Source organism: Gouania willdenowi, chromosome 14 (genome assembly GCF_900634775.1).
Source record: "Gouania willdenowi chromosome 14, fGouWil2.1, whole genome shotgun sequence".
Taxonomy (NCBI): Eukaryota; Metazoa; Chordata; class Actinopteri; order Blenniiformes; family Gobiesocidae; genus Gouania; species Gouania willdenowi.
The window spans coordinates 16,176,996-16,203,547 of record NC_041057.1 but is presented as its reverse complement, the minus strand read 5'-3'; the positions used below and the strand labels follow the sequence as shown (position 1 = coordinate 16,203,547).

Here is a 26,552-nt window from a genome sequence, read left to right as displayed (position 1 = left end):
CTGCAGTTTAAATGGACTCAAACCTATTATAGTTAAATGAAAGTGGTTATTAGCCAATTAAAACCCTTTAAATTAGGCCTTCACAAGCCCATGGCAAACATTTCTTATTCACCACTTCTCTATTGCTCTACAACAAGGATGGGAAACTAGTGGCCCACGGGCCATATACAGCCCTCAGACTTATTGTTTTACACCAAACAGCTTATAGAAACACACAATAGGAATACAGAAACACACAAAACAACAATAAAAATACTCAAATGGACGGAATACACAAAATGACTCCAAAAACACACAAATCACTTTGTTTTTTCCAGTATTAGTGCTCAGGTTGGTCATTATTCAAAATGCTAACAAGAATGTTGATAATGTGACCCTCACATCATAATCATAGTTTAGTGGCCCCCACTATGATAACAGACGCCCGTTTCTGGTCTACAGTGGTCCCCAACTACTGGTCCACGGACTGGTACAGGTCCACTGACCATCTTGTGCTGAGCCGCAAAGAAAAAAAATAAGATATTTAATTTGTATATATTTTTAAAAATGGTCATTTTCACTTTTATCTTCACTTTTTGCAAACGCCCCCAAGAGACCTATGTATTATTTGTATTTTCACAAAACTTGTTAAACATTCTGAACCAACACAAGTCCACGAGTGGGTCTCATTTAAGAAAAGTGGGCAGTAATGAAGAAGGTCAACACTGTGTTGTTTGTGCCCTAGCTATGGTCCATACGTCATACAGTAGCAGTACATGTCAAAATACATTGCTATTCATTTATCGAGCTGTCATTAAATCTGTCCTTCTTACAAGAAAGGGTTAGAAAACCTTCTGACACCTGAAGTCTAAAACATTGACTTGTTCAGATTTAATGTCTAATGATTCACACAACGTTAGTAATTACATAAGAACTCAAAGAGGTTTCCATGGAAAAAGTATATATATATATATATATATATATATTTTTTTTTTTTTTGATAAAGTGATAAAATCTGCACCAGCCATGTAAGATAATAATATTCAAGAGAGAAGAAACTCGCCGTCAAGAGTTTACCATTAATCAACAGTGTTTTGCTAATCTCCATTGATTACCAAAGGAAATAATGAGACATTTATACTCATTTCAAAACAAATAATTGTCCATTTATACTGTATATCCAGTAGGTAATCTGTCCCATCAAACAACATCTTAACAGTCTAAATCCCAGTAAACAAAATACAAGTGGCCAAACCCCCCCACCTCACCCAAAGAAACCAACCAAAAAAAGAGAAAGATAATAATAATGTAAAAAAAATTTTTAAAAATGTGAAAAAATAATAAGAAAAATAAAACAAACACAAAAGGATAAATCCATAAACAAAATTAATATAAAATACCATAACTTTTTATTACAGTTAGGGCTAGGTGTTGGCATTTGATAATCTGACTATGACTTTGTGCTGTAAACACCTCTTAAGAACTGAAATAAGGCATTGAAACAGTTCTCAGATGTTGGCATAAGATCTATAGAAAACAATGAAAACTAGGATTTCGTCCACTGGGAATTTGTCATGGATTCAGCCAATTTATTCCAGAGCCAACGAGGAAGAAGAGACTCTTATTGTCTCAAAGTGTGGGATGGTAAAAGACTGAATTAGATGGAAAAAAGAGCATCATACTATGTTATTGAATAAGTATGTGATACAATTGATTTTGAGTTATTAAGCTTTCAATCTTTGATATATAAAATGAATCTCATGCACTCCAAGCTGCTATGAAGACCAAATCCTAGCATTTTGTCACATACTTGGACACAAACCACTGTGTGAGACACTTGTCGTGTGTCTACTGTCAAGTGGCCCATCACGGTCCATAGAGACAGTCAACAGAACAACACCTTTCCAACAAAGCTTCCTCTGGCCTAATAAAATCATAAAACACCTCCTCTCAGACCGCTTCCCTCTCTTTCACCGTCTCTTTGAACTCGGGGGACGCCGACTGCAGCGGAGGAGACGTCAGACGTGACAGTGTGAACAGCAACAGTCTGGTGCTAGACACCACTTTGCACTGAGACTGCAATTCGCAGTTCAAAGCGTGCAGCTGAGAGGAAATATTCCAGAATGATGGGAAGGATTACCGATACGTGTGGTGAATACAAAAGGCTGATTTGGTGCTTTTTCGTGGCTGACGGGGTTAGTAACAAAATGGCGTTGGATGGCATGTGCGGGAAGGTCTCGCCGAGGCGCGAGGTACATAGCGAGTACTTGTCAGTCCTCTCGCAAGAATATGAACAACAACAAGGATGGCACAAGGAGAGCACCATACAGGAAGGGAACATAATTGTATCCAGAACATTAGCTTTGGATTTACAGTATCTGAGGCCGACGGGTTTCACCAATGTTTGGACAGAGAAACCAGTCATTTTCTGATTCTCTTTTTGATGGTTTTCATCTGTTTGTGCTGGATTGTTGGTGTTGGGGGGGGTTTGTTGCATGCTGGCAGCTGAGGGTCTCAAACACATCTAAGGTTGGGCAATTAGTTCCAGTGCCACTATTAATGTGCTGAAGGGGCGCGCTCTGCAGGGGGCTGAGGGCTTTGCTCAAAGGGCCTCGGTCCTTATACTGGGATGAGGGGCTGTGGGGGGGGGGGGGGGGGGGGGGTCCGAGTGTACAGCCTACAAAAGGTGGGTGTCAGGACCTCGGGGCCATGTGAAAGCTGTACCATAACCGCTGACCTCTGCGTGCCTGTACAGCCCAAACAGCCATACCACAGGCAATCATGACCAACTGGTGCACACACTCAGTCGCTGCAGTTTACCACTAAAGATTCATAGGTTATAGTGAATATAGGCGATGGGATGAGAATATGTGATTAGGTTCTGGGATGCACATACACTTGAGAAATTAATTTTAACTCCCAATAAAAAAAATTATCTTCAAAATATGTTAACATTATTTAGATATTATAAAAGTGCATAAGACAAATGCTTATTTGAAATTGCTAGATATGAATATTAGATATTTAAAAACATTGATTTTCTTCAAAAAGTTTACATTCAACAACATGGTAGAGATAATGGAATGGCACCTGGAACCCCCCCCCCCCCAAAGTAAAATAAAAAAAAATAAAAACGCATGCTAATGTACACAAACAAAGAATACACTATTTTTTGTGACCCCCTAAAAGTAGCCCATCTCTAAGTTAAATGAAAGTGTTAAATTTCAGGTCTTAATACCACTTAGAATTTAAGACCAACTTCACAATGGACGCAAATGAAAAAAAAAACAACATTTTTATTTATTTTTAGCATAAAACGGGACGTTTTGCACGTCTGGCGTGACTTTTAACTCATCTTCATGCAGTGTTTTGTCTCCTCGTCCAGCATCAATAAAAAACATGCATGCAGACCAGTAACAGTAGCAGTATAACCAGTATAACTATTACATGTGTGACTAGTGATAGCCGGATACCAAAATGTTGGTCTAACAGAAAGTTGTTTAAGTAGAGGACTGCTACATAGAGGACCATGCAGCTAAGCTAGTTAGCATGTAGCACATCATCATTGCATGATGTTACTCATAAATGAGAACTATTACTCAGTATTTGAAGATGTTATACAGTGTAAGAAAAATAATAAAATCCTACTTACATTTTGTTAACATTTTCAGGCTTTATAAAGGTTTTTCAATGCCAATTATGGCCTTGGTTTAATTAAAGTCAATGGCTGTCAAGACTATGGAATTAAAAAAAATATTTATTCTATATATAGAAACCAGTTGCTCAAGTTTTCTATTGAATAACACTTAATATCCACTAATTATATCAGTTTGCTCAGCAACAATTAGATCTCAGTGAACTTATCAACCACATGAAAGCAAAATATCAGTGGGAGGTGGTCACAAACCAGACACCACTGCACATTTCTTTTTACTCAGGCCTTCGTTGCTCTTTGCACTGCGACATTTCCGTGCAGAACGCAAGACGCAGGCGGTGAAACTGTACGGCCGACATTACTCTTTCACGCTACAGCTCTGCTCCCCTTTTTCAGAACAACTTTTTGGACATTTCAACTCTTGAAAAATGTCCGCTGCACTTTTCAATAAAGGCTGCCAAACTCACTGTTACGGATGAACGAATAGGAGAAAGAGAATGTGCACGCTGCTGCAGAGTTTTAGTAGGTCCTGAATAAGGATGTAAGTTTATTTTAGTTAAACTAAAATAAAAAAAATTGTAAAAATATTTTTCAAAAATGTATTAATAATAATAATACATTACTATACTTTCACATGTAATATTTTCATTTATTTAGGCCATAATTAAACCTTTTTTTTGGCTGTCTTTTTTTTTTAATGTATTTCTCAACCAATGGTCCATTCTTATATTCAATATGTATACTGAATGCACTGTATATTGAATATTGACATTTTTAATTCCATAAAGAAACTAATTTAAATTAGTTTCATTTGACAACACTTATTTTTTTATGATAAAGTCACAAAACGACCACTTCAGTTCGTTTAAGCACAACATTCTGTTGTCTGACTTAATAGAACATTTTATTTGAATCAGTGACCAACAATTGAAGAAGTAGTGATTTCTTCATTAAAGGCTGCCATTGTCCCAGAGCACAAAGACAGAACAAGTCCATTCCTTTCAAATCTTTCTGCATTTCAGAAAAATGCTGCGGACAAGATGAGCCGTTACTTTTCGTCCTTTGTCTCCAGGAGACTTCAGACAGATTCAAAACCTCTGCCAATGCTCGCCGCTGAAGCTTGGCGGGTTTTAGCAAAAGCGCTGACCAAAGCGCTGGAGTTTGACAGAAGCTTTTGTGTGCCTCCGGACAATAAGGGTGAGAGGTGGGGGGTCAAATAAAACTCCCGCCGTACCCCACTTCATCTGTAAAGTTCTCGCCTGCTGACCTCTAACCCCTGCTGCCTTTGTCCGAGTAGAAATAACTAAATCTGTTCCGGGGACTGAATGCCTGAGAGACTGCTGTCCTTATTGTACGTCCCTCCTCACCTCACACTATGGACCGCTGACACTGAGATTATGGTGAGATTACGCCACAGTGTTCGGACAGATGGTACTGGTCCTTTTTATCGTGGTACCTCAGCTGTGGGCCAGTTCCTATTCCCTTAATGAGAAACTGCGAACAGAAAATGTGTCGATAATGAATCGCCGATGATTCAAGTCAATGAATACTTTCACAGCAGCTATTTCATTACAGGGTTGACTTTGGGTTTTGGATTTTTCACAAAATAGGGTTTTTTTTAAAAAAAAAATAATAAATAGCCATAGGTCCTTTGATTTTCCATGATCATGGAAAATTGAGAGGAATTGTGGAATTGACTTCCTGAAATGGAAATAGCACTGACATGGAATAGACCCTCACCTTAATGTTCTGGTAGAGCTTCACATTTTTTCACCACATTGTCCTGATTAAACAGGTGGTTAAATGTGCAACTACTAGCTAGTGTTTGGCAGAAATACACACGCACGTCAAATATTGCGTAATGAAAGCACTCGCTACCACCTGGTTCCAATCATACGCACAAGATTTGGCAAGATTTGACCAGCTTTGTCCTATACCTCTGAACCTAAAAATCACACTATTTACAAGGTTCAACTTGTATGATTTTGGGATATTGAGTTTGTCAGTATGTAGGGAAAGTCGATAAAAAAAGAAAAATAATGCCTATACCCTGAAACCAAATTGTATGACACTTCACACTTAAGGGTATAATTCTAACCCACAGCTGATACAATTCCAAGATTTCCATTAAACTCAATTTAATGATCAATTTTAATGCAAAACAATTAAAGATGGGCGTTAGTATTAATCAATATAAAATTGTACTGTATATCAATTGACATTGTTTATTTATTTTTTTCGCCAATATTGAAAAACCAATTATTTACTGTTGTTTTAGACAACATATGAAAAACAAATAAGTCTCTTGATATTGATTAATATCAGAAATTGAAAATTAGGTCAAATAAATACAATATGAATTAAACACAAAAATCACATTTAGATTTAAACAAAATTCAACATCTGGTTCATTTGAAATAGTTTTTCCAAATTGTCAAACCTTATATTACAGTATTTGATAAAGCTGATGTGTTTGATTGGTTTGTGGAAGGTTGGGAGCCAATCAGGAACCTTCTTCTGAAGCCGTGCAGCTCTGCCACCCCATGCCTAATGTCCAATCATGTCCAACAACAGAGTAGCATACATAAAAGTCAGCCTTTTTTTAAGAACAAGCCATACTCTCCACCCCCAACACCTTTTCTTCTTGCCAATGAAGCAGCAACTCCCCCAACAAGTAGACAAAAGTCAGGTCTGTAACCCCGTGGCCCCGCCTCCTGTGCTCTTTGACCTGTAGTGGAGGCCTGGCTGAGCACGAACAGTGATCATCCCCTGAAGCCCCAGCAGCACCTCAGGCTCCTGTTTCACTCAGCCAATGAAAGAGCCTACTGTAAATAACGGGGCCCTTGCTGACCCCAGAGTTTATCTGGGCCTGAGACCCCTGCATCCACCCTACTGTACCAGAGCCCACCTCTCACAATAGACTCTCTCATGGGTGTGGGTGTTAGACTGTGGGCTCACTCCCTTCTGTGCCCACTTAGAAAGAGGATTAGGAAAAAAAAAAAAAAGGGCCCCTGTCAGGCCCTTGGAGGGGGTCAACCTCCTTCAAACCACCATCACATCCCCATCCCACAGACACTTTAGCCTTTGTCCCCCGTGTGAGACTTTGGAGCAGGAAGGGATGGAGGGAATGTGGAGGTGGAGCTAAAGCCTGAGACCAATCACTCTGACAAAATGCTGGATCAAACTCCTGGCTGCAAACACCATTAAGGCTTATAAGGCGCAGAAGCCTGCAAAGGGAAATAAATATCAGCGTGTTCAATCCTACAGAACCTATCAATCATTCCATGATCAATTTACCAATTATTCTAAGAAGAAATAAAGTCAATAAAGTGATAGTAGTAGGGCCTCTAATGTAAAGAAAACAAAGAAATCAGGGAATTCACTTCCTTAAAATGGAAATAAGACAGAATATTAACTCACGTGCATGTTTTTGGACAATAGAACAATAATTTTTTCTGCTGTAAACAGACTGTTTATTAAGTAGCAATCGGAACAAAAACTCAAATGTCTTGCAATACAAAAAATAGCAGAATGATGGACTTCACCTCCTAAAATGAAAATAGCTATATGAAATAGACTAACCACTCACCTACAGGTTTTGGGAGAATATCAAAGATTTCCATTATATTTTTTACCGTAAAACAAGTGGCCTAGTTTGTAGTGAGTGTAGCAATGTCGAATCTAAGTGACATGATGCACAAATATACAGTTAATAACAGTTAACCCCGATAACACGTTTGCCATGGTTACAGGGAGTCTACCAGCCAGTAATGGCATTTGATTAGGGAAAGCCAAAACAGGGAAACTTCGAAACGGAAAATAGGAGGCATTACAGTCGGGGATGACGCTGAAATGTCTTCAGTCTGCCAGCGGAGTAGCACTTTGTTTGGGAAGTGCAAAGTGTTAGAGAGAGGCAGAGTGATAGAGATGAAGGTTTTGGGTCAGAGGCTAAGTGAAATATATCCCCACTCTGAGGCATGCAGGGTGGAGGATGCAGGAAGCTGAAGGCCACAGATAAAAGTCCAGACATCAGTGCAGTGATAAGCACCCAAACACCTGTTGGGCAAGCTTCAGCTCCTTCAGCTCCTTGCCTCCAACCGACACTCACAGGACGCAATATAAACCCCTGCAGCAAAGGAAAGGGAAGGAGGATGGAGTAATCTGTTTTCTTCTTTTCCAAAAAGGTGAGCTAAAAGGAATACATATTATTTTCCTGTTCTCCAGCACGCTATAATGGCATACGGTGGGAGCGGAGGGCATCATTTGTAAAGTCAGAGGCGAGACAGGAGTGGCAGGGAGGATGCTGTTTGAGTCATGACATGCCACTGCCGTCAGCTTCAGCGATCAGTCCAGGAAATGGCATAAATCCTATCCCCTGTCTCTTTTCTTTGTTTATTTTTTCTTTTACTATCCCACTCCCAGACACAAACACATCAGCCTAAACTCTCTGCAAACAGTCAGAAAGGAACAGACCTTGGAGATGCCTGAGAGAAGCTGGATTCTGTCGGGCGGGGAACGCTCACACAGATCACATAATAATTAGTCGTTGCAATTAGGAAGTTATTAGGCTAAGCAGAGTAGAACGGATACTGTATTGTTTTATCTTCTAGACAAAACCCTTCGTTCCTTCTTGTATTGATACTCAGATTGATCATTGTTCTAAAGAGTCAGATCAGACAATCACATGTTTCTGGCCTCCACTGAGATCAAAGTTGTCAGTGTCAGTTTTAGACTAATTCAGTGGTTTTCAAACTTTGTTTTCGCTCAAGCACCTCTTTTCTTTTACTTTGAAATCCAAGTACCCCTGCAACATTTTACTCAGAATTCTATGAAACAACAACTATAGAGCGTAATGATGGAATGAATGAGTGACAAAAACACATTTTCAAGAATCTCATTTTGTAAATAGGTGTAAAGAAACAGTATTATTTAGTAATAGATTTATTTCTATAGTTTTTATCATTTACGGTCATTTCCCTCCTGATGTTTTTGCTTTGGTGTGTTGTTGGTATTATTTCAACTATTCTTTCTCAGTGTGTGTTTTTGGTGTCATTTGGTTGTTTGTTTTCTTTGTTATTTGTGTTTTTTGTCATGATCTTGTTTATTTTTAATTGTATTTAGTGCGTCTTTGTTGGCGTTTTGTGTGTTGCTGGTAATACCAAGTATTTTTCACTCCTTGTGTGTTTTTGGTGTCATTTTGTTTACTTTGTTGTTGTTTGGTCTTTTTATTGTTCAGTTTATTGTGTTTTTGTTGTCATTTTGTGAGTTGCTGGTAATATTTATCATTTTTAACAAAAAAATAAATGTAATAAATGTATTATTTAATGCTTTCATTTAATTATTTAAATAATTTTCCTCTCCATCTCTCTTTCTCAAGTACCCCCTGTAGTGCCATCACGTACCCTTAGGGGTGCACGTACCCCTAATTGAGAAAAACTGGTCTGAAGCATAGCAGACCACATGCACATGTTAGGTCTACAGTCAATACTCTGTTAAGTAAATGCATAAATGTGCCTCAAATTGTGTCTGTAATACAAACGGTGTACTGTAGGAGTGCAAATTATTCATATTTGGCAAAACAATAAACTGTGAGAATAAATTGGATCCTGTTCAACAAGACCAGACTCGTGTATGAGTTATTTCCAATATTAAATCTTGGAGTGAATGGAGATGTTTATCTAAATAAAGACTCAAATGTGCTTTAAAAAAAGTCCTTTACAAAGCTGAGCTATAGATGGAACGCTGTAGTAATAAATAAGTGTATGCAATTCGTTTCCCGACTCGTGCCGTTTTCGAACATTCTCCCTCCACAAAGACGACAAATCTGTCTTCAATTGAAGTCATCCCCCACCTCGCATGCAGCCTGTGTGACAGGGTTGACCTATCCATCATCAGCTCCTTCTCTACCCTCTAATCTCTCCGTGTGTCTTTGTTCGCCATATACATAAATCAATTATGGTTTGAAGCTTTATGCCATGATTTACCCAACTGATCCTTCCTGGATTACAGCGGGGCTTAAAACCAGCCGGTCAGCGCCAAAGCTGAGCGGCGCCTTGACGTCCATTGCACTCCTGCCAAGGCGCTCACCAAGAAGCATGTCAGCCGCTGACGTATCGATCTGAAAGCGTTTTGAATAGTCGGACAGGACACCGAGCGATAGCACAATCACATTCATCCGAGTTTAGAAATAACCAGAAACTGAACTAATCCTGTATCATTGTAGCAAATCCCCTTCATCATATGATCATTCATTGGCTTTAGATCAGAAATAGGCACCTGGTGGACTTATTTTGTGTGGCCCCTAAAGCAAGTAAACAAAACATTTCTAAACAAAACACATAAAATTACATTAAAAACACAAAACTACAATTTACACACAAAACAACAACAAAAATACACAACACCCTTTGTTCTCTCCTGTATTAATGCTCAGATTGGTCTTTATTTAAAATGTTGAAACGACTGTTGATATCGTGGCCGTTCTATCAGACAATCACATTTTTGTGTCCCCCCCACTGTAATAAAAGTAGCACATCTCTGCGTAGATAGTTATTGCATGGGTTTGCCAATGGCCTAACAAAGGGGTAAATCATTAGGTGTACAAGTCCCACCTGTGCTAATAAACTCCTACAATGACTGCTAGAAAAAAAAGACATCTCCAAAGCCATTTACTTGATTGGATGATGCAAAGTGCGATTGAGTAATTCACACGTTCATTAGGATGGAGCCAGTAGGTCTATTGTATTTCTTTTCACTTTGTTTCGGTTCTTCTTAATGAGTTTGAATGAAATCAAGCAGCGTCTATGATTATTAAGGTAAAGAAAAAGAAAAACAAGTATTTTTTGGAGTATTACTGGTAAAGTTGATTAATTTATTAGGACTAAATTAATCTGGTTAATTTGAGTCACCCTTAAACTATTACATGTTCGTATTCTATATAATATTTAAAATGTATATATAATATAATAATTATCGTTATTATAATTTGATTTTATTGTTCATTAACAGCAAAGGTTCCACCCTGCAAAATATAAGTGTTCTACAACTTTAAGGAACCATGTCTTAAAGATTTCGATATGTTCAATTACAAAACTCTGGAATTAATTTTATACTTATTTTTACGAAAATTAAGGAGAGACTTAAATATAAATTAAGGAGCGACCTAAATAAAAATAAAATTGAGTAAATATCTAGGGATGTCACGATTCGATATAGTCAAAAAAAAAAAAAAAAAAAGTAGCGGATTATATCAGCCTGCATCTAAAATCTGTGATGTAAGCACTATGATAAATTATTAGTTTTACTGGAGTGATAGAAAGAATTTTATTTTTATTTATTTTATTCAATTGTAGAATATCTGTAGGTTTAAGGTTAAAGTTAGTTAATAAATGGCTCAGTTTTTCTCACACCTACTGTTGTTAATTATTGTTATATAGTAATATCACTTGATTGAAGCTTTTCCTAACATTTCACACTACAGAAGAAGTAATAAAAATTTCTTTGATTTGTACTTATATTGTATCTGATTAATATCGGTATCAACTAGAACTCAAGGCAGCAATATCGCTATAGTATCAAAAGTGATAAAGTCGTGTCAGAACACCCTTTTAAATATGGTAAACAATAGCACCAATAAATATTTTATTACGACCAAATAATGATCTATATTCCTCCACTGAGTCACACAAGGAGCGTTCTGGTTGTGTGTATCTGCAATATCGTCACTAAAACCTAATGAGACTTTTTTGATTTGGCCCTTTAATTAATTACATGCTACCAAGTCCCTTTTATCGAGCAGAGAGCAAATCTGTTGAGAAGACATGGATCCCTCGCCACTAAAAAAGAATGAATTGCTCACACGGCGCTCATCCAGCTACATTTTCATACCTGAGAGCTCCTTTGCGACAGGTGACGGGGTAGAGAATTTTTCATGACCGGCTTCTTAGCAAGCTGCTATCACTCCATTGGGGCCCCTTGCCAATCTCTGGCCAACCATTCAAGTGGCAACAAAGAGGCTAATTAGAAGCTCTCTCGCTGGAAGCCACGCGGGGCTCGGGTTTGATACTTCCCAGGGAGGGTTGGCGGGGCCTCCGAGGTGGCAGTGGCAGCTTATTCACACACACACACACACACACACACAATATTTTCAAGCACACTTGGGTTAGCCCTTTGGCTCGAGCACATTTGCTCATTGTGGTCGCCCTCCCTGCGGTCTGCCAGAGTGACAGAATCAGATTGAGGGGACCGACACATCTTCTTTCATGCGGCGGGGACCCAGAGAGGTGATGCTAATGGGATATCGATGGGATTAGAACCAAGAGTGTTCAGGTCCAGGAGAACAGAGGAAGAGCTCTGTGAACCAGAACTAAAACCCACTGAGCTTTGAGGTGGGATCATTCTAATACTATTGACTTTTTTTTCCTTTTACTAAAGGAAAGAGGTTTGTACAGTCGGACCTGCTCCGAGCCGAAAACACATTTCGAAATAACATCGACCCTCTACTCATGCGATTCATTTGCAGTCAGTAAAACAGAGAAACAGTAGCTGGGACTCGTGCCCTGTTGATACTCACAGCAGCTTCAGGGACTCCAGATAGACATCAGGAAGTTAAGGCCGATAACAGCACATTTGCATGTCACCTGATAACTAGCTGTAATTAGTGCTCCCCTTGAGCCCCCTATCGTAGCCTCTCAGATAAAATAAGCAGAGGAAAAAAGACAAACATCACACACGCTTGCATGAACAGACACAAGGCCACCTTCCAGTACAGTATGTCACCCCCACACACACATGCACACACACAGACTGCAAAGCCCCCACGGAAACAAAAGATGGGGGCCTCAATGTGTTTGCTTCATCGCAGTCCGCGCCAGGCCACGTTAACCACACGGATCCAGCTGGTCGAGTCAAGCTGCAAAGTTATATTGTACAAGCGCCGCCCTCAACGCCTATCAAAGGGAGGGAGGCGATCTAATCAGCCTGCTGATTAGATCGCCTCCCTTCATTGCCATGGCCACTGTCTGCTTATTACAGCTCCTATCCAGATACCTAGGCTCCTGCCAATATCCTCCTCGCTTTGTCACCTTTAGTATCAGAAAAAAAGGCAAAAATCTCTTTGCTACCACAAAATAAAACACTTAATCCAAGGAGCGTTGAATTTGTGTGTGTAGGCTGTTGTTACACACGACGTGGCCCCCCCGTGTTAAGTCTTTAATCGATACATCTCCCTATCCTGACAGTGAGGACAGAGCCCAGATCTGAGATCAGAGTGATGGCGGTGTAAATCTTTTCAGTTCAACCACAGCCTTTTAAAGCCTATCTATAATTGGGCCTCAGCCAGCAGCTGCCTCAGCTGTGGCTATCACCACAGGCCCGGTCAGAGCGGCAGCTCCTCGGGGGCATAAACAAACACTGCACCTCCAATGAGGGCACAAAAGCACCTGTGCAGGAATAAAAATAACAAAAAGAGAGATGGTGTGGCAGCCAGACTTGAATAAGCCCTTTTGCCGATGTCTGGGGCTTAGGTATTTCTTAGAGAAGTGTTTTTGTTGAGTGAGGCTTTTTTGTGGCATTGGATTATTACACCAACATGTACTGTACCTCTGAGTGCAAGCTGAGGAGACTTAGCTCACTGAGTGATTTCAAATGGAGCGTAATCCACTACCATATAATGGATGTTTTGTTGCCGAGGCTGCTTTCAGAGAGCAGGAAAATGCCTGCAGTTTTACAGGTGTGGATCTCGAGTCATTTCATATCAGATTCGAGGTTATTATTGTTCTCTGTGTGCGATGTCAGGAAAGTAAATATCCTTCAAATGTCCCTAATGAATCCAGTATTTGAGCAAACATACCAGAACACATCTGAAATAGAGTTCTGTGAGCTCCAGCAAGGCAAACAGCACCAACTGCTTTCTGCCAAGTCGTCACATACTGCAGCCGCGTCTGTCTCAACAACATTATTCAATTATGATTCCTCAGCAAACTGGCAGTCTGTGGACTCATACATTTTGATCACAGTCCAGGTTTTTTCTTACAGCATTTAAGCTACACAGAACTTAATGCTTGGAACAAATGTCTTCAGACGGATTACTTTGGGCTGCTAACAAAGCTGAAGGCTGATGTCAGTGTCAATCATTGCACAGGTCCCGAAAATACATTTGAAGAACTCCTGTGACAGCAGCCGACCTGGGAAAACTCCAGTTAACATCAAACCTGCACCTTGAACTCTTTGCTATGAGCCTTAAAACTGTTTATGAACCGTTGGAGCATCATATGGCACCAGAAGAGCCAATGTTGTACAGGAGTCCCCTTGCACTGCAATGTTTAGGTAAGTGGTGAGGGTCAAAATGACATCAACATAAATTCCAGACCACAAGGTTTTTAAACAGATCCTTGCCTGGGGGCACATATCCTCTATGCTCCTCACCTACCTAAACAACTTCTTACCGCCATTCCTTGTAAACCAGAACATTAGCATTCTATCAATCTTTGTGGGTCAGTAATAATCCAGAGAGATTATTTTTGATGGAGTGTCAACACATTCCTATGCATCATGGAAAGACTGCGCTGTCTTGATGGTGAGGCATCACGAGGAGCTCAAAGTCCCAGGACATGACCTTGAGGGTCAGCCCAAGACACAGTGGAGGGTTTACATATTTAGGTTAAAATATCTAGATCTAGAATTGAATAAGTAGTTGGATATTGCACAGATATGAGTGAGCAGTTATTGCACTTGTATAAGATAATTAGTATTGCACAGGAAAGAAGTGGTCAGTAGTGCGATAAGTGGCTATTAATGCCAGTTCAAATTTAGTAAAACATTTGGCGTATGTGCTTCCACTACTGCCCCAAAACCTAATGTGGAATAATTAGAATACAGATGAGGAAATGCTATTTTTCTTTCAATGATTTACATTGAAAATATAGTGGTCAGCCATATTAGAGCTTAGAGCTATAATCAGGCCTCAAAGAATAGGCTTTTTTTAAGCTCTAACCCTTAACAACCTGACTCTATTCAAATCTGTGCACACACAAGAGTTCAGAATGAGTCATTAATACATTTTAAACATCATTTATTCATTTTCCCGAGGCAAGCCTTCAATTCACGTCCTCAGCATCCATTTGTGCATCTTTCTCATTCTAATCAAAACACCTTACTGTTCATTCACCATGTGTAAAATATATAAATTATGACTCAGCCCAAATTGGCTCGTCGGGTTTAGGCAAAGATCTTTAGCTCTAGTGTTTGGGAGACAGATGGACTTGTCATACATACAGAATCTCAGGCTAAGAAACCTCATGAGAGTGGACTGTTCCAACTTGTAAGGCATAGAAAGATACAAACATTTTTCATATTTAACCTAGTTAATTAGGCATTTCTGGCACAAGGGAAGATTAGTTTGTCAGTAACATCAATTAAGGGGAAACTGATAAAATGGAAATGGATGTACCATAAAAGATCATTTTGGGGTGGCCTTGCAATATCATTAAGACCTAATATTTAAACTTTAGCAGGGCTGAACATTAATGCTTGCCATTGGCAAATGAAAATTATTGTGGCAAGCTATCATTAACCCCTAACTTCTAATTTGCCCAAAATGGCAAATCCCAAAAAAATTAACTTTATAGCTCTTTTTTTCTTGTTGGCATTGATCAATAAGTTCAATGATGTTGTCTGCTGAATCCTTTGTATTAATAAAATAGAAAACAAAAAAAAAACAGAAAGGGTGAAAAGTACAGACAATAAAAAATCGCTTATTTTGTTTGCACCCCAAACAGCACGGAAACTTTCTCCATTGCACGCGTTTCCAGAATACCCCTAATACCGATGTACCGGCTACAACGGTAGAAGTCTTTGTGGGCATTAATTTCAGTTAAAGAAAAAAACACAACGGATGGAAAAACTAAAACCCGGTTGTGTGCAAATTGTCCAAGAAAGAGATTGTGGATCAGAGGAAGCTCTTCCTCCTCCAGCGGAGCTCTCCCACCTCAATGCTAACTATGTAGCAGCTAGCACGGCCCTTCTATTCTTCTTTTCGGACGCTACACTCAACCGAGTGGCCCATACAGTCCACACTGGACAAGATGACAGGGTTCAGAGCTAAAATAAATAAGTCCATGAGTGACAAATGAACAAAGTCTGGATAAATGATTGTAGTGGACAGACGACCACTATCGGTAGTAGAGGATGTAGGCGGGGCAACTACTACTAGACTTGATATTTTTGATGTACTAATTTAAAGCCCTGTGATTGATGAGTCTGTTTTATTTATTATATATTATCTGAATGAGAGAAAAAGCTCCAAGTTTGGTGTTTATTAATTGTTTATTAAGTGCTAACTTATAGCACTTCATATGAAATTGATATTTAATTTCATTTGTATTTTCTGTTATTTGTAGACAGACTAAAGTACACATGAATATTTACCCTGATAGTCTAAACTAAAGGTATCAGCAGCCCTTGGGTCTAGTCTCACATACAGAGGAATGGAAAGTCTGTTAAAACCAATAAATGACTTTATAAAGCCACTTTGTTATACATAAAAGTTTCGATCTGCCATAATAATGTAATTTAAATTAAAATACCTCAAGTTGGGGGCGTTTCTCAGCAACTTTTAGGTGTGATTAAAAAAGATATTAATTAATCACAGAGCATAATTAATTAATATTTGATATCTATTGACAGCACTAAATATAATCACTTTTTTCCATTTCTTATAAAGACAATTTTTAGACAAGATTTGTTTTGGCTCCAGGTTACCACGCAATAATACATTTTCTTTATGTCATAAGCCAAAATGTACTGAATAAATGAATAAATGAATTATATTAATTCATTTTTCTAGTGATTTCTAATGATTGATATTTCTTTCTTAGTCAATTTAGAATCTGTTTTGCTAAAGGTCAACATGGAGACAATATTTCATTCAATCAGTGGCCTTTATTTTTAGCCAAAATAGATGCAAAAAATGGTCCAGGGTGTACCCCCACCTAACACCCATTGAGAGATGGAGATTAACACCAGCAGACCCCCGCGACCCTGAAAAAAGGAACAAGCGGGTTTGAAAATGGATGGATAAATAGATGGTAAACACTATTAATGGGATAAATTCATAGTTCCTGTAGACACTATAGAGTAGAGGTGAGTGTATCGACATGTATGTCCTGTTAGAAACACCAGGCCATATTTTTATATTACTGTTACAATACATGATAATGATGTTGATAACTGTTGTGCCAGTTGTGTATTTTTAAGTCCAGGACTTTGTTTTTCTTTGTGTAATTGTATATTTTGCATTTTTCTACAAACCCCAGGAAGAATAGCAGCAGCTTTCACTGTGGCTCATGGGGATCCTAATAAATAAACATGTATAAACTTAATAAAACCAAATATTGATATACTTTTTTTTTGTATTAATAAAACAAACATATCTTGGTGAGTTTCCAATGCAGAATGATAAAACAGAATCCATGTATCATTTGTTCATTCGTTTCTCATTATGTAACAAAAACATGAAAAATGAAAAAAACATTCATTATTTGATGTGTTTCCAAAACCAAAATGAAAAAACGGAAAATGCCTTGTTTTTAAAATTCAAGCTCTTTTGCTTTGGTACAGAAAACGGAAAACGAACACCTTTATCCTTTTTCTCCATTACCGACTGGCCAAAGTACGTGACCTGGAAGTGAAGCGTTACACATTCCAAGATATCTTTAGCTCTGCAACACTTAAGAGTCTCTAAATCCTCCGAAATGTCCGTGAGGAGGTTCTGTGCCCAACATCAGCTAAAGCGAAAAGGACACGTTTCGGATACACAGTTGGAAGTAGCAATCTTGTCATGCCGAACTGCTGTTAGCATAGCCGTTTGAGGCGAATGAGAGTACACTTCTGGGTCACGTACTTTTGCCAGTCGGTAATAGAGAAAACGGATAAAGGTGTTCGTTTTTCATTTTCTGTACGGAAGCAAAAGAGCTTGAATTTGAAAAACAAGGCGTTTTCCGTTTTTTTTATTTTGGTTTTGGAAACAAATATCAAATAATTATTTCATTTTTTTTTTTTTTTTAAATCAGAATTAGAATTCCTTTATTAATCCCAGGGGGAACTTGCTAAATGAAAAACGAATGATACACAGAATAAACACAACACAAACACAATAAGTAACATTTACATGTTATTAATGATTACTGAATGGCTAACCATTTCCATCAGTGTTATATTGTTCGGCTTTTTAAACAAAATCCTAAATTGCCCTGTGGCAAGTATATTGGATGCCTTATTTTATGACCTTTAAAAGTTAATGTTAGTCCTGTTCAGATTACTCACTAACTCCCCATATTGTGTGACAGCATGTGTGCGTCCGTGTGCCGTTATCACCTGCAACAATTGCTATGGACTTCTATCAGATCTCGATCTGTTCTTGGTTTACTGAGGAGGAGAGCATTGGGTTATCTGCCCTCCTCTGATATGCAGAGATAGGAGCCGCGGGCTTGCTGTTTAAACACCTGGGGCCGGAGGGGTTATATTAGAGCGCCCTCCATCCCACTTTGTCACAAAGGCAGAGGAAATGAAGAACAAGCCTTTCCGCCGCCGCCGTTTCATGAAGGGGGGGGGTGCTAGACTGTGCGTGTGGAGATTAATGTAGGGGTTATTATTCCATCTACTCCTTTTACCAATAGTAAACATTACTTACAAATTAGTATTTCATTTATCCAGTGTTCTGGCCAAACCTTTCATGCGTTGAATGTAGAAAAGAACAAGTTTAAATATAGTTGAAAGATGTTTGTTATAGGCTCTTGTTTTCCCTTCTGTGATGTACATTATAGCTAGGGTCAATCATTAGCATGAGAAGGCCAATTAAGAGACAGAGATAAACCCCAGGCTGGTTACAGTGAATTACATGCTGTGTTTGGAATACCGAGCAGGGGAAGGAGGACCTTTCTCCTTTTATCCCAGCGTTGCTGAATTATCCCTCTAAATCATGCATTTATTTCCTCAATAATCACTCAAGCCTTCCCTGTGCTGATTATTTTCCCAGTGCAAGGGTTACTAAAATATTGCTGTAATCTTGTCTGCCTCGAGCCCTAACAACACTCACCCCTGCAGGCTTCCTTTAAGGAATAAATCTCCAAGCTATTGGTGATGGAGGGAAGGGGATGTCTGGACAAGGTGTTTTAAGGGATGTCAGTGAATCAGAGGACATGCATGAATCCATGTGGTTGTAACATCTTGTGAGCGACGGCGGTGGTTTCTGGTGATTAAATCCAGGACACTGATGAACGCAGGGGAGCGCAGACTAAATCTATACAGGAAGCGGGCACTTTTTGGAGCACACACAGACACCTCACACCGCTGACCCGCGCCACACATGGAAACAATTACACTCGTGTTTGACTTGACCTGCCAGCACAAAGTGAACTCTGCCCACTTTTTTTTTTTTTAGTTCATGTGTTTGTTGCAGAGGCGGCGGTGACCCTGACACAGGGGGCGGTGGGGAAATGATGTGAAATTAGACGGAGGGAACACGACTCCACTTGTCTGGAATAAAACATCTTGCATTTGCATCAAAAGCATCAGCAGCTTGACAGACTGGGGAGTAAAAAAGTTTGACATTTTACTTGATATACTATCACATGACCCACGGACTATAATAGCGCCAAAATTATTAAGCGTCTTAACTTAAGGTGGGGAGAACTACACTGATGCAATGGTTCCTATACTTCAGGAGGCTGTCGGGGCAGCACATTCAATATTAAACAGCATTGTGTCAGTGTATCAACTGGTCTAAATTTCCTATTAGTATGCGATGAGGCGAGGCGGGAAGATCAATGCACGAAACGGTTTTGAAATCTCCTTTGATACAAGATTTCCCAGCTTGAGCGAATTGATGAAACTCCTCTTGAAACACAGGCAACCATTTCACACGGCAGACTTTTTCTCAAGGCAGAGATGAGCGCAGCCTGTCCTTTACTGCGATAAGGCAGCATTTTACCCAGAGGCTGTAGAGCAGGAGTGTCAAACTCATTTTACTTCAGGGGCCACATACGACCCAGTTTGATCTCAAGAGGGCCGAATCAGTAAAAACTGATTTCTTTTTAAGAAATGTAATTACATCAATATAGTGCCTTAGTTTGCTCCTCCACATTTAAGCAACACATAATTCACTTACAATATTCTTAAGAAGAAAACAATAAGGTATAGATTAAGTCCCTCCAGGATGTTACATGCATTTTTTTAAGTGGCTATTTCTGAGAAATTGGGTTTTATTTATTTATTTCATTTTTTTTTTCATTTAGTTATTGCAAAAAAAAAAGCAATTAAAAAATATTAGAATTATGGAGCGATAATAACAGAAAAAAGGGGAGATTTACACAATAATTCATGTTTTCATTGAGCTAAATCCTTCTGCTGGCCAAAATGGATGTTCTGTAGGGCCAGAATTGGCCCACAGGCCTCGAGTTTGACATGCACGCTGTAGAGCATAAACAAGCCACAGTTAGAAAAGAATGAGATCCTAAGCAGTCAAAATCCACTTTTACAAATTAATTGTTAAAAACAAGAGCCCGTTCTGCCAGTTATATAAACTTCAAGTACTTCGGATGAAGGCCAAGCAAACGCATGCAGTTTTTAAACAACTGTATAAACAACAAAGCCAACAAACTTCATCACTCTTTAGATAAATGAAGAAAAAAACAGCGCCCTGTAGTGAAGTGTAGGGCTGTGAACAAGGACACCTCTCCCCGGTGTAAAAGACACTGTGATTTTGTGTTTTTCAAAGAAAACACAGAGACCAATTGAGAAACTAACTCAACTGCATGCTATACATGCCGAGATACTGGCTGTAGAGTGAAGGCAATGGGTGACGGGGTTCAAATCCTCAGGTGAACTTTAACCACTGTGCATTCCTATTGATTCAGGCAAACATTGCAGGGTGAGAAGGTGACCATAAATGTGAAAAAAAAACAGATATCCAGCTCTCTGATGGTGTAATAAAACCACACAGTGAGCTTTAACACAGCCCAGGGACTTCACGGCATGGTTAATGCACAAGTTACTAGATTTAAAGGACGTCCATCTGACATAAAATGCATAGGGAGTCATTTTATAAGCTGCACAGGTTTACTGCCGATCTCCTGTCCTGGAACCGTCTTGTCTCATGGACAAGGTTCAGTACTCATTTCCTGGGCTAACCGTCTAGTCCAATTATCAAGGTAATAAGGCACCCCTTGTGCAGTTATGGGAAAGAGGAGGGGAATCGGCTCCTGGATGAGGAGCTTTCACTTTGGTAAGTGTGTGTGATAGCTGCCGCCCACAACTTGTAGGGTGTGACTAATGGTCTCACAATGTTAAGACAGCGGTGTTACAGCGGTCACCTAGTCAGACTGGGAAATAAAAGGAGTAGATATCTGGACTTTTATCGATGACCACACAAAGCTGATATCAGTGCATCTGCAGCAGGATGATGGAATCAGAAATGCTAAAGGAATATTCTCTGCTTCAAATTAATGTATTTTGTTACTAATTAATTATAATCAATCCGACCCAAGGCAGCTGGCACCACAGCAATAGAAAATCATGAATGGCCTACCTGTGCTGCTCCACACTTTCGTTATCTGGCAGTTCGGCTCCACAAACATTGCAGCGTTCGTGCTGGTTCCTGCCTTCTGGTTTCATGCCCACGGCCAGCTCCCCAAGCTTGCTGAAGAACTCCCTCTGGATAAAGCTCTGAGGCAGGAGTCCCCCATAGGCACTGAAGTCCATAGACATGGCCAGGGCTGGGGACATAGGCAGGGCGGAGGCCATGGAAGCTGGCATGGACATCATGGCATCTGATTTGTGGTTCAGAGGGAGTGAGTACAACGACGCCAGATGTTTCTCTGTCATTCCAGCCATGGCTTCAAGCCCCATCTGACTGACTTCCCCTTGTGGGTCACCCATGCCTTCATCGCGAACATAATGCAGCTCACGGGCGCTGGTGATCACACTGCTCCTTGTTGGCGTCCCCGGTCCATCTCGATTCCTGTCCTCACCGCTTCGCTCACCATTGCTTGAGGCACTGGACTCCATGTTGTGAGGGCTACCATGGCCATTGCCACTCATGTCTACTTGCATCATTTCAGTCTTGATATCGGTCATCAAATTGTGGGTGTTGCCATGTTCGCCACCATAGCCTTGTTGGAGCAGGGACTGGCCGATGCTCATCAGACTGTCCACAGCGGCTTTAGTGGGACTCATGGTGGAGACCCCGAAGGAAGTGGAGACAGACGGACTCTGGTCAACCATGCCGGGCATGGTGGAGGCGTGGTGGCTACCTGACAGATAGGAACTCTCCATGGAATGCTTCTTGGAGTTTTTGGCTCCATTGTGGGCTTTGCGCTCATCATCTTCTTCTGTGCTTCCATCATTGGCGTTGACATCCACGTCGTTCTCATCCGAGGACTGGATGGTCTCGAGAATCTTGAGGCATTGCTCTTCTAAGTACTCAATTTCTAAGATCTCTGCTGCATACAGAAGGTCATCCAAGTCCTCCACCTTGGCCTGGAGAGTGGCAGTGTAAGCATACTCCAAAATCTGCTGAAAAGTCTTTGGTGAAAGAAAGTCCAGGGTGTAATGCTGGCTGCTGCGGTGAAAAAGGATTTCAAACATTTTGCTGGTGCATGCTAGAACAGTTCGGTGGGCGTGGAACTCTTGGCTGTCTACCATGATAACCACGTCACACAAAGTCCCAGCCAGACGCATCTGGTTAGCCTTGTGCAAAAGGGCAGTGGGATGGTTGGGGTTTTGGAGTTGGATCATACCCATTTTAGTTAAATCCATTATGTTGCTGCAATCCACGAGGTCGACTCATGAGGCTCGCCTTCCCCGCTCAGCTGTGCTTTGATCGCGATGTAAACGAGAGGGATCCTGCAAGACAAAATAAAAGTTGCTGTTTCTGTCTTTTCTTTGAGATTAAAAAAAGATTATGTCATTGCTTTTTGTATAGAAACTCAAACCACCTCAATGATTACTTACTTGACAGAATCTCACACAATTCACAATGGACAAATCAATAAATATGTTTAAAGTCTATCAGTTTTTATTGTAAAAGAAGGCATTGGAGTTGCAATTTCTAAATAGCGGACAGGAATGGTAGGGGCATTGTTGTTGGAAAACCAGAGGAGTAGTATTGACTGTAGTTTCCTAAAGGGAGACAATTTGCAAGCAGACCAACAGGCTTCTCCTGCATACCAAACAGTCCAGCATATGTTATGTTAAAATCGTGTCTTCATTCAGTTATCTCATGGCAATGATACTCTCGTTCAACAAGTGCAAATCAGGATTTATTTATTTTTTTAGCACTTTGAAGCCTCCTGAAGACAGACTGAAATTAAACAGCATCTTACTCAGTATTCTCATCACAGAGCAGGGAGCAGTGGCCAGAAATGGGAGGAAAGGAAAGCAGGACGAGGCAAAAAAAAAAAGAAAAAGAAAAAGCACACAACACTGCTGCACGCATCCAAACAGTGTTCTGCAGGAAATGCTGAAACCCCCCCACAAAATGAATGACCGTCTTTGTCAAGTGTGGTAACTCGATTATTCAAGTTAACAAGAGCAACATGTTGCTTCACCTCCTATCCGTGGCATACTTTGACCTGCACTAAAATAATAAGTGGAGGCTTTGATTGAATTGAAAACCATCATTGGAAGCACATTAAAAAGTGAGTGTTGCGTCTCTGCCGGGAGGCTTCATTACTTCAAATATACACAGTCTAATAAATGAAAAACAAATGTATGGCTACCACAAGAGCATGACCATGAATACAAACTTTGATCGGTTTTAATCAATAATTATATAACAGGAATGCATTTAAAAAAATCCATAATTCATATATTATCTATGACAATAAATCAAAGTTTTTGACGCAAAGACTAAATTAAACAGAATCACCCCAATAAAAAAAAAAAAAAAAAAACATTACATTCTTTTAAAAAGCCTATTATTTTTTTTTTTATCTATAAATAAGGTCTAGGCCAGGGGTCTCCAACACGGTGCCAGCGTCAAACTCCCAAAGATAAATACATATGAAAGATGTAGTTAGTATTTAGGAAAGTTAAACACGGCTGATGAAGTTTTAGGATTAATTTAAACGTCTTTAAATATTTAATTTCACTGAAACATGTTTGTAAGTGTTGCAGATCTGGTGTATGGTCATTGGTATGTTTTATATATATATATATATATATATATATATATATATATATATATATATATTTTTTTTTTTTTTTTTTTTTTTTTTTTTTTTAAAACACAAGGTGGATTTTTTATCAAATCTAATGCAAATATAACAATTGCAAAAATTAGGGGAAAAAAAAGTTGCATGTTCTTGAAAGCCCAACATTTCCTACCTTTATAGTCTTCCTTAATATCTTACCCTCTAATTAAAGTAAAACCATGAAAATGTAGGATTTATGAAATGCTTTTCTCACTGGCAGCCCTTCAAACTAACCAGTACATGTAAATGAGCTCACAATTTTCATCCAGATACATGTAAACACGTGTTTCCCTTGTTTAGAGCTTTTCCAAAATCCACTAAATAGTCAGGGATTTTGTTTTAACTAACTGGCAACCCAAATGAAACCATCCCATGACCTATTTAGGGTCAGGACATGGTTTGGAAAATAGCTTGGGCTACTTTTTGTCTGGCTATATTTCACTCAAAGGAGACATAAAAACTACAATTAAAGTAGACTTTTACTCAAATTTGAAGAAGAGGCTTATTCTGAATACATCCATTAGGGTTGTAAATAATGCTGGCACCTATTGTTTGCTTTGGGAATCGTGGAAAATACCATTTTTTGGAGGCTTTCAGCGCCAGGAATGAAGCTGATGTAAAACCACAGGTTGTCCTCTAACAGAGATCAGCCTCTCGGTCAACACCGATTATCTTTCTAACAGGCGTGTCAATAAGTCTCGTTTATTGCCCCGTAAAATGATCGATGCTTGTTGCGCTCCGTGGCTCAACTTGGTGGTAATTTATTTATTTATTTTTTATTTATTTATTTATTTATTTTGGAGGACTTAAGGTGGAGGTCTGTTTCTTTCCCCATTAATAAAAATAGACGCGTCTGCGTGCGTCTAGACAGTGTTAAAAAATCACCCAGACGCACCAGATAAATGACACACTGCGTTGTAATAATGCCGAACGGGTGGAGATTCGTCCTCCTAAAAAAGGACAGACAATAACCACATTAGTCCGGAGAAAAAGGCAATATAATCGATACGATCACGAGCTGTATGTCACAACAGGAATAAACAGCGTGAAGAGCAGAACGCACGGACGCGCACACACAAGCACACACACAGACAGACATACATGGAGTAGCCTATACAGTACAGACAATATAGGCTACAGACAGGAACGCACAGGTGGACTTTGTGGTTGATAGGATAGTAACACTGGGGGGTGTGATAGTAGCGACGTGCTGAATTGAATTGGGGGGGGGGCAGATAGTCGCTCAATGAGAAATCAATCTGCCATCACATCCACAGCCATTGTCACCCAATCAAATATTAGGCTGCCTGTCAATCAATCGGTGTCCGACCGCGTCCTCGTCATGATGTCATCAAGGCTTAATGAGCCACACCGGTGGTGAGTCTGGACACTCACGCGCATGAGTGTCGCTGCCTTAAAACAAACGGAATCATTTAAAAAAAATTTCCTTCTTCTTTTTTTTAAATATTTACCGTAAACGCGTTTTAACCCGTTGAAAAAGTCACCAGACAGACGTCATGTGTGTGTGTGTGTGTGTCTGAGGGTGAACCAGCCAGACCTCACGTCCTCACACTGCCATCTCCAGAATACTAACCACACACTGGGGGGGTGGTGGTGGTGGTGAAGGGGGGGCTAAGTCAACCTTAACATCTCCACATTGTGCCGCCGTGCGTAAATGGAAACTTCCACCCAACACCTTGCAGCGCAATCAGGTAACACACTTGTTTCCATCCACAACTCCTGGTGCGCGGACCAAGAGTTGCGCGCCCGAAGTGGCGTTGGAACTTCAGCGAGAGGTTGAACGGGGACAAACGCATCCCCAAACATCCATATGGTGAATGAAAGTAGACGGAGAAAGCAGTGATAGAGCCGCTCTGGCACTTGTCGCTGCGTTGGTACTCACCTAAGTTGCACGTTTTCCACTCGGCACAGTGCAGGGGGGATCGGGGGGCTACAGCATAGTAAGGCAGTTCGCAGTGCCCGCTCTCTCAACACGCACTAACTCCTTTCTTCTCTCGCCTCAGCAAATCAACACACGGCGCTGACGTCAACGTAGCCACAGTCAGTGAGACGAGCAGCAGCAGCAGCAGCCTGAGCTCCACTAACACTGAGAAAGTGAGACACCTAGGGGGCTGTCTCATGTCAAACGGCTGTGTCACAGTGTGTCTGCGTGTGAAAGCTGGACACACACACACACACACACACACACACACACACCTGTGTAAATCCCTGCTGCCAGGACCGTGCTGACTATTTTAGCTGCCCAAAGATGGAGGAGGACTAATGACATCAACCTCATTCACACTTTTCACCAAAGGTGAAAGTAATAGATTACACATACTCCTGTTACTGTAAATGAGTTGCTTTTATAAGTACTTGTATTTTTCTAAATCAATGATGATTGTACTTGTCTATGTTTTTTAAAAGGCGTTTCTACACCCAACTGTTGCTGAGTTAATTACCTACTTTTGTCTTTTTTTTTTTTTTTTACATAAATATGAATATTTAATAATAAGATAGATCTTATTTATATCATAGCTGACCAACCAGATTAAATGTAATGCGCGGCGCCTAAATGACATTGAATGGAGGTTATTTCCTCAGTTTCAGTTCATAAATATTAAGGGCGTCTCGATATCAGATATCGATTCGATATTAGCCTGAAAACA

General features: G+C 39.9%; 1 protein-coding gene across 1 annotated transcript in view; it reads right to left on the bottom strand.

The window, feature by feature from the left end:
- Positions 1 to 26,035, bottom strand: part of zbtb16a (zinc finger and BTB domain containing 16a) — a 155,895-nt gene extending 129,860 nt beyond the window's left edge. The window contains exons 1-2 of the mRNA XM_028466181.1: positions 25,787 to 26,035; positions 21,219 to 22,534 (exon numbers count right to left, since the gene is read on the bottom strand). Of these exons, the coding sequence (XP_028321982.1) occupies positions 21,219 to 22,447 (1,229 nt within the window). The 5' untranslated portion in view covers positions 22,448 to 22,534; positions 25,787 to 26,035. The remainder of the gene's footprint in view (positions 1 to 21,218; positions 22,535 to 25,786) is intronic.
- Between the last annotated feature and the right edge of the window lie 517 nt (positions 26,036 to 26,552).